This window comes from Erinaceus europaeus, chromosome 21 (genome assembly GCF_950295315.1).
Source record: "Erinaceus europaeus chromosome 21, mEriEur2.1, whole genome shotgun sequence".
NCBI classification, from domain to species: domain Eukaryota; kingdom Metazoa; phylum Chordata; class Mammalia; order Eulipotyphla; family Erinaceidae; genus Erinaceus; species Erinaceus europaeus.
In genome coordinates this window covers 37,654,493-37,672,033 of record NC_080182.1, presented here as the reverse complement: position 1 = coordinate 37,672,033, position 17,541 = coordinate 37,654,493, and the positions used below count along the sequence as shown (strand labels likewise).

At 47.8% G+C, this 17,541-nt stretch overlaps 2 protein-coding genes and 2 long non-coding RNA genes across 7 annotated transcripts in view; 1 reads left to right on the top strand and 3 right to left on the bottom strand.

Annotated features, from left to right (window-relative positions):
• The window catches only part of LOC132535318 (uncharacterized), a 28,120-nt gene extending 24,669 nt beyond the window's left edge, over window positions 1-3,451 (bottom strand). The window contains exon 1 of the long non-coding RNA XR_009547115.1: window positions 3,151-3,451. This is a non-coding gene — a long non-coding RNA (uncharacterized LOC132535318). The remainder of the gene's footprint in view (window positions 1-3,150) is intronic.
• The window catches only part of TBC1D5 (TBC1 domain family member 5), a 504,373-nt gene extending 489,094 nt beyond the window's left edge, over window positions 1-15,279 (top strand). For all 4 annotated transcript variants that reach the window (XM_060180867.1, XM_007529715.3, XM_007529708.3 and 1 more), the window contains 3 exons: window positions 8,798-8,877; window positions 10,198-10,347; window positions 12,084-15,279. In XM_060180867.1, the coding sequence (XP_060036850.1) occupies window positions 8,798-8,877; window positions 10,198-10,347; window positions 12,084-12,383 (530 nt within the window). In that variant the 3' untranslated portion in view covers window positions 12,384-15,279. The remainder of the gene's footprint in view (window positions 1-8,797; window positions 8,878-10,197; window positions 10,348-12,083) is intronic.
• Window positions 3,491-6,184, bottom strand: LOC132535320 (uncharacterized). Its single transcript, XR_009547117.1, has 2 exons — window positions 6,100-6,184; window positions 3,491-3,581 (listed from the first exon to the last, which is right to left on the bottom strand). It is a non-coding gene; the product is annotated as an uncharacterized LOC132535320 (long non-coding RNA).
• Window positions 11,145-17,541, bottom strand: part of PLCL2 (phospholipase C like 2) — a 253,669-nt gene continuing 247,272 nt past the window's right edge. Inside the window, exon 6 of the mRNA XM_060180862.1 lies at window positions 11,145-11,452. Coding sequence (XP_060036845.1) covers window positions 11,213-11,452 — 240 coding nt within the window. The 3' untranslated portion in view covers window positions 11,145-11,212. The remainder of the gene's footprint in view (window positions 11,453-17,541) is intronic.

Here is a 17,541-nt window from a genome sequence, read left to right as displayed (position 1 = left end):
GAATTCTGATTTTATCTCCAAGTAATTAAACTACGTGAACTTGAAGGTTTAGAGACAAGAATCGAAAGAGATGTTTTATTAACTCTAAAGTTTTCCTGTCAACTTCAGAAGACACTTCTTTTGCTCATATTTCTGTTGCTATAGTTACTCCCCTTCCTGTCAACCTGACGAGTTGAAAGCCATTGACAACATTAACCTCTGTGGCTGAGCTCAGGCTATTTTTAAATTTGCCTCACTTCTCACGTAACTGCACTGGGGAAGATCCCACACTTCTGATCTGTGAGCAGCTGGACCCAACTGCCAGCTGTTTACAGGGAGTCTGAGCCCCTCTTCCTGCTGGTGCTAATGCCCACACCTGCCTGTTCCCAGTGTGGCGTCTCCATTTATCTGTTCTGTATTTAGACACTGGTTTGTAGCAGCTTGCCCCTTATGTGGTGTTCAGACAAACAATGAGAGAGTTAAATGCAGTGGATTAAGGCAAATTAGGCTTCCTGTGTGCTTGTTGAAAAGTACTGTAGCGGGAATCGGGCAGTAGCACAGTGGGTTAAATGCAGGTGGTGCAAAGCACAGGGACCGGCGTAAGGATTCCGGTTCGAGCCCCCGGCTCCCCACCTGCAGGGAGGTCGCTTCACAGGCGGTGAAGCAGGTCTGCAGGTGTCTGTCTTTCTCTCCTCCTCTCTGTCTTCCCCTCCTCTCTCCATTTCTCTCTGTCCTATCCAACAACAACAACATCAATAACAACAACAATAATAACTACAACAATAAAACAACAAGGGCAACAAAAGGGAATAAATAATTTTTTAAAAAAAAAAAAAAGTACTGTAGCTCAGAGGCAGGGCAGTAGCACATGGCACAAAGCACAAGGACCAGCCTAAGGATCCCGGTTTGAGCCCCTGGCTCCCCACCTGCAGGGGAGGTTGCTTCACAGGCGGTGAAGCAGGTCTGTAGGTGTCTGTCTTTCTCTCCCCCTCTGTCTTCCCCTCCTCTCTCCATTTCTCTCTGTCCTATCCAGCAATAACGACAGCAATAGCAGTAATAACAACAAGGGCAACAAAAGGGAAATATGGCCTCCAGGAGCAGTGGATTTGTAGTAGTAGTGCAGGCACCGAGCCCCGGCAGTAACCCTGGAGGCGAAAAATAAAGGACTGTAGCTCAGAGGACTGTAGAATGTACAGGGCGGAGTAGCCCTAAAAGCTGTTTGAGCTGTTATTTGCTTCACGGGTGAGGAGACCAAGGTCTAGGAAGGATGACTAGCACAGGGCTAGCTAGCACCAGGGGTTGAGAACTAGATTTAGTCATTGATGTTTCTTTCACTGATACTCCTACTCAGGCCACACTGAAATCAGTCAAGAAGTTCTATTTTCCTGTTACTTTACTGCTCAGATCATTAGTGATTTCACACTTGTCATAATATTTATGGGAGAATTAGCTGTGAATGGAGATCAGTTTTGAGAATCAGTTTATTTGCCACAGCAAGAATTATAAATCTGATTTTCTAATGTTTATAAAAACTTTCAGTGAATATCTGGAAATGTTCAGGAAGGCAATTAAGTGGTGGCACTTGAAAAACTGAGAAGAAAAATGTAATCATGAGACAACTTTGTGTCAACCATGCTGTGGAAAATAATAATAATAAAAAAAGCTTTCAGTGCTTATTTTAAGAATTTTAAATAACCACGGGACTGGACAAGCACACCTGGTTAAGTGCACATAGTAGGAAGCACAAGGAACCGCACAAGGATCCCAGTTCAAGCCCCGGCTCCCCACCTGCATGGGAGGTTGCTCACAGGCGAAGCAGGTCTGCAGGTGTCTATCTTTCTGTCCCCCTCTCTGTCTCTCTCCTCCCCTCTCAACTTCTCTCCGCCCTATCAAAAAAATAATTTAAAAAAATAGCTGCAGGAGCAGTGGATTTGTAGTGCAGGCACCGAGCCCCAGCAATAACCCTAGAGGCAAATAAATAAATACATAAATTTTAAAGACTGTGTTTAATTGTGGGTAGCAGAATCCTTTATAAAAGCGGGGGAAAAAACACTTCACCTGAGATCTTATTAAAAATGAAGATCCTGGAGGTCAGGTGTTGGTGGCTCCCCCAATAGAACACACATGCGTCACCATGCTCCGTAGATCAGAGGTTCAAGGCCCTTGTCACCATGTTCCGGGCAGAAGCTTCATGAGCAGCTGAGCGGTGCTGCAGGCGTCCTCCTCTTTCTCCCTCTTCCTCTTTGTCTCTAGCCATCGTGGCAAGAGTAAATATATATGTAAAGTTTCTTTCTCTGGTGACCCTAAGGTCTCAGCCATATCATGGGCGTGATATATCTGATCACAGGGAGGCACGCTTGGGAGTAGGTGGTGGCGCACCTGGTTGAGGGCACAGGCTACTATGTACAAGGACGTGTCTTCAAGCCACCAGCCAGTCCTGCCAGGGGAAGCTTCCTCTAGGGGAAGCTTCACAGGTGGTGGAGGAGGGCTGCAGGCGTCTCTCTTGCTCCTCTGCCTTTCCATTACCTCACAGTTTCTCTCTATATCTATCCAACAAGTTAATTAAACTTTAAAAAAAAACTTTTAAAAAGGAGGCATGCTTCTGGGCACTCAGAGTGGCAAGGCAAGTGTCGCAGAGAGCAGTGTCACAAACAGCAGAGACCAAAGCTAGCTGGGAACTCTTGTCTTTGCTAGTTAGTGGTATAAAGGCTGACTTTAAACATAATACACATATTCCCTTATTTGTACCCTCTATTTTCCTAGGTAATTCTCCTTTCCCAGTACTCCATTAGGCTATCAAGGAATTCTAGTTGCTTGGTACAAAACAGAACTCTTAGTTATGTACTGTGTGTGATCTGTTTGACACTTGTTTTACCATCCGGGTTGTCATTGGGGCTTGTTGCTGGCACAGTGTCACCACTCCTGGTGAACACTTTTTTCCTCTTTTTTTTTTTTTTTTACTTGGTAGAGTGGAGAGAAACTGAGAGGGGAGGTGGAGAGAAAGAGAGAGAGACAGAGAGAGAGAAAGAGAGAGAGAGAGAGAAAGACCTGTAGCACTGCTTCTTTGCTTATGAAGCTCACTATTTGCCCTAACAACCCTGAGATAATCCCCCCACTAGTGGGATCAGTGACACACACATGGTCACAGACAAAGGTCATTAAAGTCTAAACCTTTGGATGCTTGTTCTAGCTCTTCTGAAAGATCTGGTAGAAATAATGGGGCAGGGAGTCGGGCTGTAGCGCAGCGGGCTAAGCGCAGGTGGCGCAAAGCACAAGGACCGGCATAAGGCTCCCGGTTCAACCCCGGCTCCCCACCTGCAGGGGAGTCGCTTCACAGGTGGTGAAGCAGGTCTGCAGGTGTCTGTCTTTCTCTCCTCCTCTCTCCATTTCTCTCTGTCCTATCCAACAACGACAACAACAATAATAACTACAACAATAAAACAACAAGGGCAACAAAAGGGAGTAAATAAATAAAATAAATATATATTAAAAAAATAATAATGGGGCAGTGTGTTTTGCACGTCATTTCCTCTTGATGTCTCATACCACTTGTCCTATGCCTCCTCAGATCTCCAGGCTGTCCATCAGTTCCATATAAATAACTGTTGAAGGGGTCAGGAATGAGCATATCTGGAATCTAATCCCAGCTCCCCCTCTCCCCACTTGTGAAACCTCAAATAACAGGCCCGACATTCCTTAGCCAGACTCTTCTATAATAGCAAGGCAGTCCCCTTCGAGACGGTTGTGCCGACAGTCACATAAGGAAATGTGGCCTTCTAGAAGCCCGAGCTTCTACAAGATGTCATGTGCAGATCTATACTTTCCTCACAGTGATCCTGAGAGGACAGTGCTGCAGTGGTCCTTTACAAGAGAGTTAAATCACTTACCCAGTTCCACCTCCACTAGAGATAGACGCTCGTTCTGCTTTTGTCTTCCTGCTACCCCTCATAATGAACATAGGTTTGTGTGACCATCAGTGCCTACTACTAAATGATAACAGTCATTAGCTTGTGTAAATAAGAGTTTTAAGAGCCCGGAAAAGGATGTTGTGCACTGCGTCTATGACCTTAGAGTACAGATCTGTTTTTGTGGTGTTGGCATTTCCTCAACAATGGTGGAGTCGCCCACCACAGGGCTGCTCTGCTGCTGAGCCGTGGCCATGGCTATGTGTGCACGTGTGTGGCTCCACTCAAGTGGTTGGTTGTGTGAGGCCTCCTTCCTCAGCCTCAGTTTCCCAACATTTATAGGATACGTAGATACAGTGTCCTAAGGCACATGAGCTTCCTCCTAAACAAAAACAAAAAGAGGAAGGGGGGCCGGGCGGGCGGCAGCACAGCAGGCTAAATGCACATGGCGCAAAGCACAAAGACTGGCACAAGGATCCCAGTTTGAGCCCCCAGCTCCCCACCTGTGGGGGGGGGGTGTCTCATCGCAAGCGGTGAAGCAGGTCTGCAGGTGCCTATCTTCCCCCCTCATCTCTCCATTTCTCTCGGTCCTATCCAACAACAGTGACAGCAACAACAACAATAATAATAACAACAACAACAATGATAACAAGGGCAACAAAAGGAAAAAAATATATGGCCTCCAGGAGCAGTGGATTCGTAGTACAAGCACTGAGCCCCAGCGATAACTCTGGAGGCCAAAAAAAAAAAAAAAGAAAAAAAGAAAAAAAAAACCCGTAGATAATAATCAACTTTGCCTCTTTCAAAAGGGAGAAAGCATACATTACACTGGAAATTTGAGCATTCTGCATTTCTGCCTTAAGTATTTTAAAATCTGAAAAGTCATCACATTTTTTTTCTATTTTCAAGTGCAGATACAATATTCTAGAACATGGTCTGGGGCCAGGTGGCGGTGCACCAGTTAAGCACACATATTACCAAGCTCAAGGACCCAGGTTCAAGCCCCCCCCACTCACCAGCTTCTGAGGGTCACCTCACGAGCAGTGAAGCAGGTCTGCAGGTGTCTTTCTCTCCCCTTCCTGTCTCCCCTTCCTCTCTCAATTTCTCTCTGTCCTCTATAATAAAAATTAGAAATAAAACAAAAGTAGGGTGGGGGAATGGCCTCCGGGAGTAGAGCTGGAATCAAACCCCAGTGATAACCGTAGAGGCAGTAGAAAAAAAAAAAAAGATTGTGTTACTAAGTGGCTATTTGTAATGGAATATTCATAAATGCTACTGTAAGTCAGTGTATAGTAGACCTGACTAGGCAAAGGGTTTATGGCCAGCACTCTGTTAGTAAAATGAAAATCTTTTATTCCGAACATTTAATAGCCCCTGAAGGTACTCTTTATTTTTAGAATTTCTATGCCCTGGATTTTTAAAGTGAAACTAGTCCGTTAGTTAATTGCAGGAAAGGATATACTTGAATTTAAGTGAATATTTTAACTGTGTGTGGGTCTTCAGGGGAGACACTTCTGGTTTTCATCAGATTCTAAAAGGTGGTCTTTGCCCCTGCCCCAGAACTGGGGCTAACATGTGATAGGAGGGCAGTTTGGCCATCCATCTCATGAAGAATATACCGTGTGATGCAGAAGCACGGCCTAGTAATGGCAGCAGCTGGCAAAACACCTCGTGTTTTGGATTACCCACTTTGTAGCATTTTAAATCTAACCCAGCAGCTACTAATATAAACCCCCAAGCAGCACCTTTTCCTTTGTATGAAAGAGGCCCAGAGTTGGGCATTCCAGGCGCCCGGGCGGCTCTGTGATGTGCTCAGTGCCCCAGGCCCCACCTACCTTCCTGCCCACAGCTCCACAAGCCAGGACCGTCACCCACATGCTCTGAAACATCTCCATGGAGCTCTGGCCAGCATTTCGGGCAGCTAAAGGGGGGAGGGCAAAGGCACCAACCGTGCTGGCACCCCATGAGGAGCTTGCAGGGACTTCTGCCCACCTGGTTGGCCTGGGCTGTGTCACGCAGGCTACAGAGGAAGGTCCGAAGTGCTATCGGGAAAAAGCTGGGCTGTGTTGGTGAGCAAGCACTGGGGCTCGCTGAGCCAAGGGTGGGTGGCATCGAGAACTTTAGGGCTCTCACATATGTAAGTCGTTTCTCTGTTTTATCTCCCCCCGCAGTCGTATGTCCTCAGCCTTAACCATTGTTCACCTTTCCCACCTACCTGCAAGCTTTGCCCCAAGGCTCCTGAGATGTGCACGCGTGCAGGTTCACAGCGAAGATAGCCGCCAAGAGAGCGTGGCCAGGGCTTCCTGGTTCGCAGGCGTTCAGGCAGCACGCGTGGTGTGGTTCTGTAAGGTGGCAGGCAGACACTGAGGTCACGTCCTTATCAGGTGTTTGAGGAGAGCTCTCAGAGTGCCCGCTGGCTCCTTGGTGGGCTCGCAGAGCTCTGTCCCTAAAAAGTCTTGGGCCTCCACGCACACTGGCGCACACGGCATCGGCTCTTCGGCCGTTCACGCTGCCAGTCATGGGCCCCATCGTCCCACTGTGCTTAGAAGCCCAGAGACTTGAACAAAACCCCTTTGCTTCAGGAGATCAAGTCCAGTCTGAACAGCAGGACCGTCGCATTTGGCTTCCTCAAGTCGCCTGTTTTTCCTGCTTTGTTGTGTATGACTTGCAGGGACCCCTCATTCAATGCCTCCTTGGACCAGGAAAGCCACCCATATTTCTTCCAGATGTCCTGGTGTCCCTGCAGCTCAGCTCGGGGGGTGACTCCTCAGATATCAGCTGAGCTGCCTCTTGGGAGCTGGGGTCTCTGTTCCACCGTGTCGGTCAGTGGAATAAAACCCAGTGCCTTACAGAACCGCACAGCTACCATGGGCACACGATCGGGGCAGTCCTCAGGCCCTGTGGCTCAGTCTTAAAAGGCATAGCTGTCATTAAAAGGGGGAAAAGTGACATTCTTTATCCCTTTGCAAGACCTACAGAAATGTTTCCTGTAATCTTTCTACAGTTGTTAGTGTCTTGTAGAGTATGTTTTTCTTCATTGGTAAAGAACAAATTGTCACAAGTTTTTAAGGAAACCAAAAGCATTTGTTCTCTAATTATACCTATTATTCCATTTTCATTCATCTCGCTTTTTTTTTTTTTTTTTTTTTTTTTGGTTTTGGAACAGATCTTTTTATTAGCCAGAAACTGCAGTCATGTTTTCTGAATGAGTAAGCTGTTGTTTCTCTGTTGTCCACATAATTTATAAGTTTGCTGTTACTAAAGATTCTAAGAAACTGTCAGGCTGAGCTCATCTTGATGGGATTGGTCTTTGCCTTGCCTCTTACTAAACTTATTTTTAGAGACAGTCTTTCAGAAAACACTTACTAGCACCTGAAGTACACCAGACATGATTCCAACAGTGGACAGCATAGCCCTGCGAGGCCACCCTGGAGCTCCATCGTACTGGGGTGATGGACAGCAAGCGGATGTGGTCATCTCAGATGCTGGCAGTGCCCATTATACATCATTTAGTAACGGGTGATATGGGAAAGTTGGTGGGTAACTTGGGCTTCTTCATTAGTATGGGCAGACAGACAGACTGCCCAGAAGGGGCAGCATTGGAGCAGAGAGTCTAACAGTGAGGAAGAGCCAATCTGCATGGATTTGGAGACAGTGCCAAGGGAGAGAGGTACTGACTTGGCTGGCAGTGAGCAAGGAACAAGTGACAGATAGTTCCGGTGGGGAACCAGGTCTGCACTCAGAGTCCAGAGTAGAGAGTGGAACAACTTTACTGAGTAAATCACTAAAAATGTGACATGTGAGGCCTTAAAAATTCCATATTCTTTAAGACCACAGAAAACAGGAGACTCGCAAAATAGTATTTCTTTTCCAGCACCTCTTCAGTGTGTTTTCCTTGTTCCTTCCCTGACAGTACCCTAAAATGTCTCAGGGGCAGGGCTTTCTTCTCCCACAGAGCTCTGCTGGGATCACAGGCACAGACATGGCTGTGGCCTCCCACAGGAGGGACTGAACACCACAGCATGTTTAACTCTGTGCTACTGAGCCTAGTGGTCAGCTGCCTGGCTGCGTCCCTCGGCTCAAGAGGAAGGGCTCAAACCTCCTAAGAATAGAGAGAAATAGCCCCCACAAGCATCCTGGGAAACTCATGCAGACTCCTAGGAGCCATTCATTGTCTCACGAGGTAGTCTGTAGTGCCATGAGTCTGTCTTTCAGTTTTTACCACTATATTGAAATAACAGGAGGCTTCGCCATTCAAATCCTTATTAAAAACAGATATTTATTAATGTCAGGCACCAGAGAAAAGCTGATTTTTAGAGAAGGCAAGTTAGCACTGTTGAACTAAGAGGCAGTTCAAGCAGGCTGAGTTGAAAAACGTCCCCTGCAGGTTGGATCAATGGTCTAGGTCCCTGACCACCTCATAGGTCAGCAAGAGGGGCCCTGGTCTCCGAGTGGCAGTGAGGACACAGCCCTCATTATAAGAACTCTTCTCATGTTGGTGGGTAAGTCTGTGCACAAGGCTCAGTGCTGCCCTTGGCTCACCCAGCAGCTGCTGGGCCGGCAGTTCAGCAAAGCATCCTTGATGGGAACAGATGCTGTGGAACTCTGAAGAAAAATCACTGAGCTTGTGCAGAGTAACAGTTCAGTGACATCCAAGTTCTATGCAAAGCACTGGTTACAAGATGTCAGGGGTCAGGTGGTGGCTGGCACACCTTGTTAAGCACACACATTACAGTGTACAGGGACCTGGGTTCAAGTCCATGGTCTCCACCTGCTGTGAAGCAGGTCTGCAGGTGTCTCTGGCCCTCTCCCTCTCTGTCTCCCTCTCCACTCTCAATTTCTTTCTGTCTCTATCCAATAATGAAATAAAAGTTTAAATTTTTTTTTAAAAAATGTCATTCTTCCATTTTTAGGGAATATTCAAGATGTAATATTACAAGAAAATTTAGAAAAAGAAGATCAAATTCTAGTTTCCCTGGCGGGACTGAAGCAGGTATGTCCATGGTATCTGTGAGCCACAGCCAGGCTTTTGGTAGCTGTTGGGGTGGGCACCCTGGGCGTGGAGGCTCCTGGCAGTCGCTGTTAGCCAGTGCTTCTCAAGTCCCCTCATCCTCTCCAGACAGAACCGAGTCTCCACCCCACACACCCCTTGCTCCTTTTTGCAGTGAAGTCCGACTAGCTTGCAAGCCAGAGTGAGTTCCCGTTGGTCAGCCTTGTGCCCTCCTCCTATCAAACCTGCTGTTTGTTCTCTACTAGAAGCTAGAAAATGACCTCTCCAGCATCACGCTCAGTCGTTCAACCATGAACATGCAAATGTCCTTGGAGCGCAAGTCTTTTTATTATACTTTACTGGAGGGTTCATTATTTTCAGTATAGTTATTAACACGTAGATAGAACCCCTTTCCCCCCATGATAGGTGTCTAAGTGTTTGGCAGACACTCACTCCCCCAACCTAGACACCCCTCCACCATCATGCACCAGGATCCAATGCCCTTTCTTTCCATCCTTTCCCGTCCTTCCCCAGAGTCCTTTGCTTTAGTGCAATCACCACCCTACTCCAGGTTTCACCTTGTGTTTTCCATTACTACCCTTGTTTCTTACGGAGCACAGGTCTTACTAACTGCTTTCGGCAGGCGTCAGAACTACATGTCCACACTTCCGCCACCCTTGAAGGTCTGCCCAAAGCATAAGCATGAGTGAAAAGAGTCTTATGGTCTAGAATGTCTGCCCATCTGCCCGTGTTATTATCAGTGGCAGCTGGGGCAGCACCACCTTAGCAACCAAGGGCTGTTCAGTGGGGCTCAGTGTGGCAGCGATTGGCACCTCCTGCTTTAAGAGAACCTCCAAGGAGGTTGCGGTGGTAGCTTCAAGTTTAGCATATGCCATATCATGTTTGAGGCTCTTGAGTTTGATGCCTAGCACCTCACTAAGAAATCAAAAAAGATGTTAGCAAGTTGAACCTGGTGACAACAAATTCCAGTAGCTTGGTCAGTCTCCCCACAAACCTCCCCCACACATTTTTTTTAAAGGATACTTGCCAAGGGCGTGACCCCCCTCCCTCATATCTGCTCCTGTGAGAGTCTAACCATTAAAACTTTTGAAATTTCCCTTGGCTATTAATAGGCCAATGACTGATAATGTTGACGGTTTTTTTCCCCCATGTTATTTTCTCCTTATGGTGATATATTTATATCAATACTATAAAAAAAAAGTTGGTCAGTGGCAAATCTAGTTTTAATTGGATTCAAGTTTTAGCTGACATTTAAAAATAAACTCATTCATCTTTTTCATTTATTTTCTTCTTTGGAAAAAGATCAAAGACATTCTAAAAGGTTCCCTGCGTTTCAACCAGAGCCAGCTGGAAGCCGAGGAGAACGAGCAGATCACCATTGCAGATGACCACTACTGCGCCAGTGCCCAGGGCCAGGGCCGCAATGGTCAAACGCCTGGGGCCACCAAGCAGGTACAGGTGCTCTGATGAGCATGGTCACAGACTTGATAGACACATTTACACAAGCTTGTCAGGGATACAAATAGTAAGAACCCTACCAACTGGACCACTGTTTTTCCAGAAATACGTCAGATGACTAGTGCTAGCCAGAGCAGCTCCGCTACAGATCTTGTTACAGGTCATCATGGTATTTCTGTAACAGAGATGCCATTCTAAAAATCACACCTGCAGGATATACTCTCTCATTTCAATTTCAGATAAACTCTGCCAAGCAGAATTCTAGCTGTAGACCCTTGTGTGGTGTAAGGGGTTATGATTTCAGTTTGTAACTTGGGACAACACTGATATGAAGAAAGCGTTCAGACTTTGAAAGTAGGAGGTCTAAATGGAAATCTCATATGGACTTAACATCTTAAGTGCACACCAAGTGCATATGTGTGTGGGAGAATTCCCCCAGATAGAGTTCATTAAAAAAAATCTGATAGGACAGAGAGAAATTGAGAGGGAGGATTGGATAGAGCAGAGAGAAAGAGAGAGATGGAGGGAGACCTGTAGCACTGCACCACCACTTATGAAGCATCCTTCCTGCAGGTGGGGCCAGGGGCTTGAGCTGGGGTCCTTGTGCATGGTAACATGCACTTAACCATGTGCACTTAACCATGTGCGCCACTGGCTGGCCCCAAATAGCGTTTCTGGTTTCTCCAAAGGAGATCATGTGCATCCTACAGAGTGACAGTAACGGGATGAAAAGAAGTAGTCTTACTTTTTAAAAAATAATTGTATTAGTGATTTACTATGATTAACAAGATTTTAAGATAACAGTTCCCACCACCAGAGTTTCATGTCCCATCCCCTCCATTGGAAGCTTCCCTATTCTTCATCCCTCTGGGAGCATGGACCAAAATTCTTTATGGGGAGCAAAAGGTAGGAGGTCTGTCTTCTGTAATTGCTTCTCTGCTGGACATGGATGTTGGCAGGTGGATCCATACCTCCAGCCTGTTTCAGTCTTCCCATGATGGGCTAAGACTCTGGAGAGGTGAGGTTCCAGGACACATTGGTGCGGTTGCCTGCCCAGGAAAGTCAGGATGGTGTCATCGTAGCATCTATAATTTGGTGGCTGAAAGGTGGTAAGATATAAAGCAGGACAAATGGCTTAATAAACAGGAATGCAAAGGTAAGAATATAGCAGATGGAACTGAGCGTCTTTGTGTGGTTGAAGCTAGGACATCTATTTTAGTAATTTTTGCCTAAGCCTGACAGCTAGCATTCAGGTGGACTAAGGCATTGTCTGGGAAGATGGTGTCAAAGTTGAGAATAGGCCTGGAGAGCTGAATTAAAGCAGCGAGTAACTCCCAAATATGAGGAAAGTTTATAAATATCACTAACTGTAAACCCCATGGATCTGACTTAGGGCCCATATATATTCATAGTCAGCACAGGAGCCTGAATCTTTGACTCCCTGTCAGTCTGAGCTCACATTCCATGATCACAGCTGGGAACATTCTAGGCTGGGAAACAGTCTGTTTTTACTACACTGGTGGCACCAAGTACCATTTGTCATCACATCCTGTCCCCTTCAGCCACGTCATCTTGTGCTGCCTAAAAGTCTGTCCTTTAAGCAGGTAGTGAAATCACTGGACTCTGGCGGCTGACGTTTCCATAGGGCCCAGATTGCCACAGAGCATGCCCCAGTCACAGGACCCAACTCAGCATCTCACTTCACCGGTACTTCTGACTGTACTTCACAGGCCTCTTCAGAAGCATCAGGGAACACAGACAGAGGGAGCTCAGATGACTTCATCCTCATTTCCAAAGAAGACGAGGATACCGGTTCCAGGGGCTCCTTCTCAGGCCAGGCCCAGCCACTTCGCACCCTCAGAAGTACTTCTGGGAAAAGCGAACCCCTGGTCCACTCCCCGCTGGTGTTTTCTGACCCGTTGATGGGCCCAGCCTCGGCTTCCTCCAGCAACCCCAGCTCCAGCCCCGATGATGACAGCAGCAATAGCAAGGACTCTGGATTCACCATTGTGGGCCCACTGGACATCTGACCACAGCCACAGTCCCGCCTTGGGGAGACCCAGCAGTTTCACCTCCAAGCAGCCTCAGCTGAGGTTCCTCTGCTGAAGCCCCTCTGAAACAAATGCTTCTTGCCCAGCACACTCGTGGCACTGGTGCATCCCATAGGAACTTTAGAAAAGATCAGCTAGGGCCACACTGCCCACAGACTGATGACCACCATTCCCATCCTTGCTCTTGAGTTCAGGCTGGGCTAAGTACCCAGTGTACCACTCAATATCAAAAAAAAAAAAAAAAAAAAAAGAAAGAAAGAAAGAAAGAAAGAGAAGAAATACCAGACCACAGTGGGGTCCCTTTCCCTCTGTTCTGTCCTCCACAGCTAAGGTATTGTATTGGTAGCAACTCCACGAATTACACCTGGAAGAAAGAAGAGTGGGTTTCAGACCTTCCTTCCCTCTGAACATAGGAAAGTTGTTATCAAGGAAAAACACCTGGAAACCTGTCTGCCAACCTGTTTCATTCCCACAGCCATATAACACAGCCAAATGCAGTACAATAAATGAGAAAGAGTGGATTCTGACCTGGAAAAAAATCCCATTAGTGCCCTTTTAGACAGTTACAGTGATATTTAGAAATGGGGTTTAATTAGAAATTATATTTAGGTGCAGTATAGTTTAGATTTCGTCATATGTTTAAGAATTAATTAACTGGCCATCCTTGTTCTTCCTTAAGCAATGGTATTTCATCTTGTAGTGCATTTTACAGCCAGGAGAACAAAGTGGCTTTAAGTCAGTCTTTCCTGCACTGATATCAAATACTCTAAGAGCATTTCTTTCTCGGGTTGAAAAATGTGACCTTAATCTTTGGGATCAATACCTTTTAGACAGTCAGATTTCTGTTGTTTTGGATTGTGATCACCTGCTAGTTGAGGACTAGAGGGAAAGCCAAGTTTATTCCCATCTGGAGGTAGAAATCTTTGTCGGCCTTAAGATAGTAGCAAGTAGGGAATTAAGCCCTGAGTCCCTTCTGGAGGAGCAGGGCTTCGTAAAGAACATTCCAGGTGCCTAGAGGAGGCAGCATTTCTCCCAGCCCTTCCCGTGCTGGGAACCAAGTGTGGTAAGTGCGGGGCCTGGGCTCAGCTCTGCGGTGTTTCAGGTGCCACCGCCAGGGCAGGACCGGGCCTGCACATGGTGCCTTCCTGGACGTCAGCGCAGACGGACATTGCCCCGTGTCTGTTAGCAGCTTGGGGGGGCCTGCTGGCACAGAGCATCACGTGAACTGTTCCTCTAGCTAAGGATCCTGAAAAGTACATTTTTCTTTCCTTCTGCCTGAGCAGGCGAGTAGCAGATCAGATGCAGTGCTCACTTCATCAGAGAGAGCAGCCCTGATGCTGGAGCGACTGGTTCTCTGGGCTTCTCTGAGCGTGGCGAGGCAGTGCAAGCTTTCCGGGCCACAAGTGAAAAGCTGAATATGAAGAGACGCCCTTTACATCCCTCCCACTGCTAGGCGCGTATTTCTCTATGGACAAATAAAGACATGATTTCTCACTTGTCCTACAAGCAAATAGGGCTGACTCGGGAGTCTGCTACTGCAGGGCATGCGGATCAGTACTGCACGTGTCCCTTAAATCCTAGCAGGGAAATCCAACCCATTAGCGTGTAAGCTGAATAACGGCTCTGCTTGTGCCCCATAGCAGGGCTGTTGGGCCTTCCAGGGTGGCTGACAGAGGCACGGGCCAGCTCTCTGGTTCCTGACCCTGAGCTGTCTGCCTAGCGCTTCTAGGAGGGTGATATGCCAAGTAAGTTGCTGCCGAGTGTACATGTAGCTTTGGCATAACATGAGAATACTCCTAGGTGGGCCCCATAAGTAAGTAGTTCCGTCACTCCCATTACTCCTCTCAGAGGCCCTGGTTTGGGGAAGTGCTTTCAGTTTAGAGGTCACAAGTGTGGGGCTCCCTGGGGCTCCAGGCTAAGACTAAAAGGGACCACAGAGCTCTTCTTCCCTGACAGCCGGGAGCACCGTGGCTGTGTGGTGTTCCAGCCTTTCCTTTCCCCGAGGGCCACAGAGCTCAGTGTCACCGGGCACCCAGCCGGGCTCTAGGCTGATGCTGTCCAGTTGTCTAGGTGTTCAGCAGTTTGTGAAATGCCGGCCTTCCCACACGCTTAGGGTGGTCTTCCCTTTGTGCCATAGTGTTGGTGCCACATGAGGACCAACGGGGTGCTCAGAAGTATTGCTTTTCTGACCCCCAACACTGCTGCCTTCTTGGAGGGGGCGTGGGGCATGGGCAGTGCCACCCTCAAATTCCTGTAGGCTCCTGGAGTTTAAAACTGTATTTCTGTCTTACCTTTTTAAGTGATTTGTTTTTTTGCTTACAGTTAAGCATTGTTTGCCTTTCTATTAGTTACAGTGCTATTAAAGAATAATGTGTTCCTTTTTATTATGTTATCAGGTACTTATGTTTAATTGCACTTTTTAAAAATTCTGAATATATGAATATTTTTGTTTTTCTTTAACAAATGTAATCAGTGGAACCTTCTCGTGTTTTTATCATTAGCAGTTAAATCTATTTTATACATGCAAGTCTTAGATTAATTTTCGTCACTACCTGCTTTTTATATATACATGTCCATGTGTTTCACGCATTACTACTTGATGAGCTTGAAAAGTATCTCTGCACATTGTATATGAGAGCTACAGAGTAGAGAAAGATAGTCATTATGACTCTGCCTTACTTTGATTATATGGGGGGCGGGTACGGGCGTGGGGGTGAGTACTGTAGTACCTTGGGCACTTACTCATCTGGATCATTCCTCCAAATGACCTCCTGCTAATGTTCACTGCTGACTGCACTCTGGCAGGAAGTAATAGCACTGCAGAATGAATGTGACTGAAAATAAACCAAGGCCTCCCCGGGGTCCGCTTTCTCTGCATCTGCCTGAGTTGACTCTTGCTTATCACACCCTTCAGGCTTTGCCTGCCCCCCCTTCTACAGGAATGTCTCCTCTACTTTGTCAGAGACAAGAAACAAATACAAATCTGGGACTATGAGATTGTCTGCTGATACTAGTCTGTTGTATTAACCCAGATCTGTTTTTTTGTTGTTGTTTGTTTGTTTGTTTGGGTTTTGTTTCCAGAGAAGCTGCCCCCAGGGACTGAGGCAGGACCAGAGTGTGTTTTGAGGCCTCTGTCCCCAGCTTCTGAGTCCCCAGCTGTCCATATGTCCTTCTCCAGAAGCATACCTGGGCCCTGACCCCGCTGTTGGGAGCCATGGGCTGGGGACAGAGGCCAGGATACTTTGAGAGTGGCAGTTAGCAAGTCAGGCTTCCTGCTGGAAGGTGCAAACTGCTTCTTTGAAGTTACTTTGAAAAACTCTTGACAGTGTTAAAGAAGAAATGTAAAGTTTCTGTGAACGGGCTTGGGGCCACTTTGATGTCCACACTGTCAAGGTTGGGCTTCCTTACAGCAGCACAATTCATTTGACTATGGAGTCCCCAACCGCCCCGTCTATAACCCATCCATCTTTATGCTCTGATCATCCTGACATCAGAAACGGCTTATCTTTTGGTAAAACAATCCCATTCAACATGGTTAGAATAAAAGACTATTGTGAGACCAAGAATGTGGCTTGACTAGTTCCAGACCGGAGGGCAGGGACACAAGTTACAGGGTACACCTGGGCCCCAAGTCTGGACACTGAGGTCAGCACAGCCACACTAGATGGGGGACCTAGGCCTTCCCTGGGGGTTTCTACTCACTCTACTGCTGCCCGCCTTCTCCCACCGTGGTTCTGTGGTTTAACCTTTGGGGCTTCAGTTCCCACATCTGCAAGGTGGAGCTACTAGAAGTCATCTGCCTCCTTTCAGAGGGTGTGGTAAGGATTGAACAAAAGAGCACCTTGAGCAGCATGCAGGGCATTTTGAGAAGTGACGCTTCATTCTGAACGAGGCCCTGGAGACCTTGGAGCTCGCCCTGTCCCACTGACAGTGAGGCCCCTGAGCTCCCCAGAGACCTTCCATCTGGACCTGCTGGACAAAAAGGGGGAGGGGGCACAGCCCAACAACCTGCTGACCCTTCCCCTTCCTGCGTCCCCATGTTGTCCTATAGCCTCACTGCACTCAGTTAACATGAGGCTTGATGAGAAGTCCGCAGGGAGAGGAGGAGCAGTTTCAAATTGAGGTGTGCACTTCAAATCTGTTTTGTTTTGTGTTGTTTGTTTGTTTGCTTGCTTGCTTACTTTGAGAAAGAGACTAGAGAACTGCTCAGGTGCCAGAGATTAAGCCTGGGGCCTCAGGCTTACAGGTCCGGCGCTGTACCCACTGAGTCACCACTCAGCCTTGTGCTTAGTCTTCAGTAACCAATCAGGAAAGGCAATGAGAACACTATCTTGGAGTGGCAACAGCCTGGCTTATTGCTCACCTAGCTCTCTGTCCCAGACCCAGCTGATGAGGGGTGTCCCTCCCCAAGGGACTGTGAACCACAGGTTTTGCCACCAACATGTTGAAGGTCAGATGCACGTAGATGACTTGTGCTGGTGCTGGTGACCCCTGTTTCTCCGCACTGGTGACAGCCACACACACTGGCGCGCACCCCCCCCCCAACATACACACACAGGCCTTCAGGACCAGGAAGCCAGGGGTCTTGCCCATGTCCCTTAGGAAGACTGCCTGCCTGGGCTGCCGGGCTGTCCTCCAGCCTCTCCTGCCCTTCCCAACCCCGGAAGCTGCTCTGTTGCCTGCCTCAGACTGTGGTTGGTGCCACCACCCTGAGGTGAGTGTGGACAGCTTCCCCTCAGGGTGCGGACTGCCTTCTCTCTCCCCGTTCCCTTCCCTACTCCCTGCTGGGGTTTCTGCTTCCCACAGGAAGCAGCTGCCCTGCAATCTCTCAGGACCAAGGGGGAAGTCAAACCAGCTGCACTCTTACCCACAGCCCCTTTGTTAGGCAGGAACCTAGCGCACCACAGCCGGGTGGTCCGGGTGGTGGAGAGCAGGGGAGGTTTCATGCTGGAGTCTGCAGAGGGCACTGCCCTTGCTCCTGAGGTCAGTGAGGAACAAGCCCCAGAAAGGGCCAAGGCAGCCCCTCTGGGAGGAGTCCCAGGCTCCAGGCCCAAGGAGTTGCCTCCTTCTCTTCCCAAGAAATGTTCCCACCTGCTATTTAGGCCCTGCGAGAGGAGCTACTGGTGGCCTCATTTTT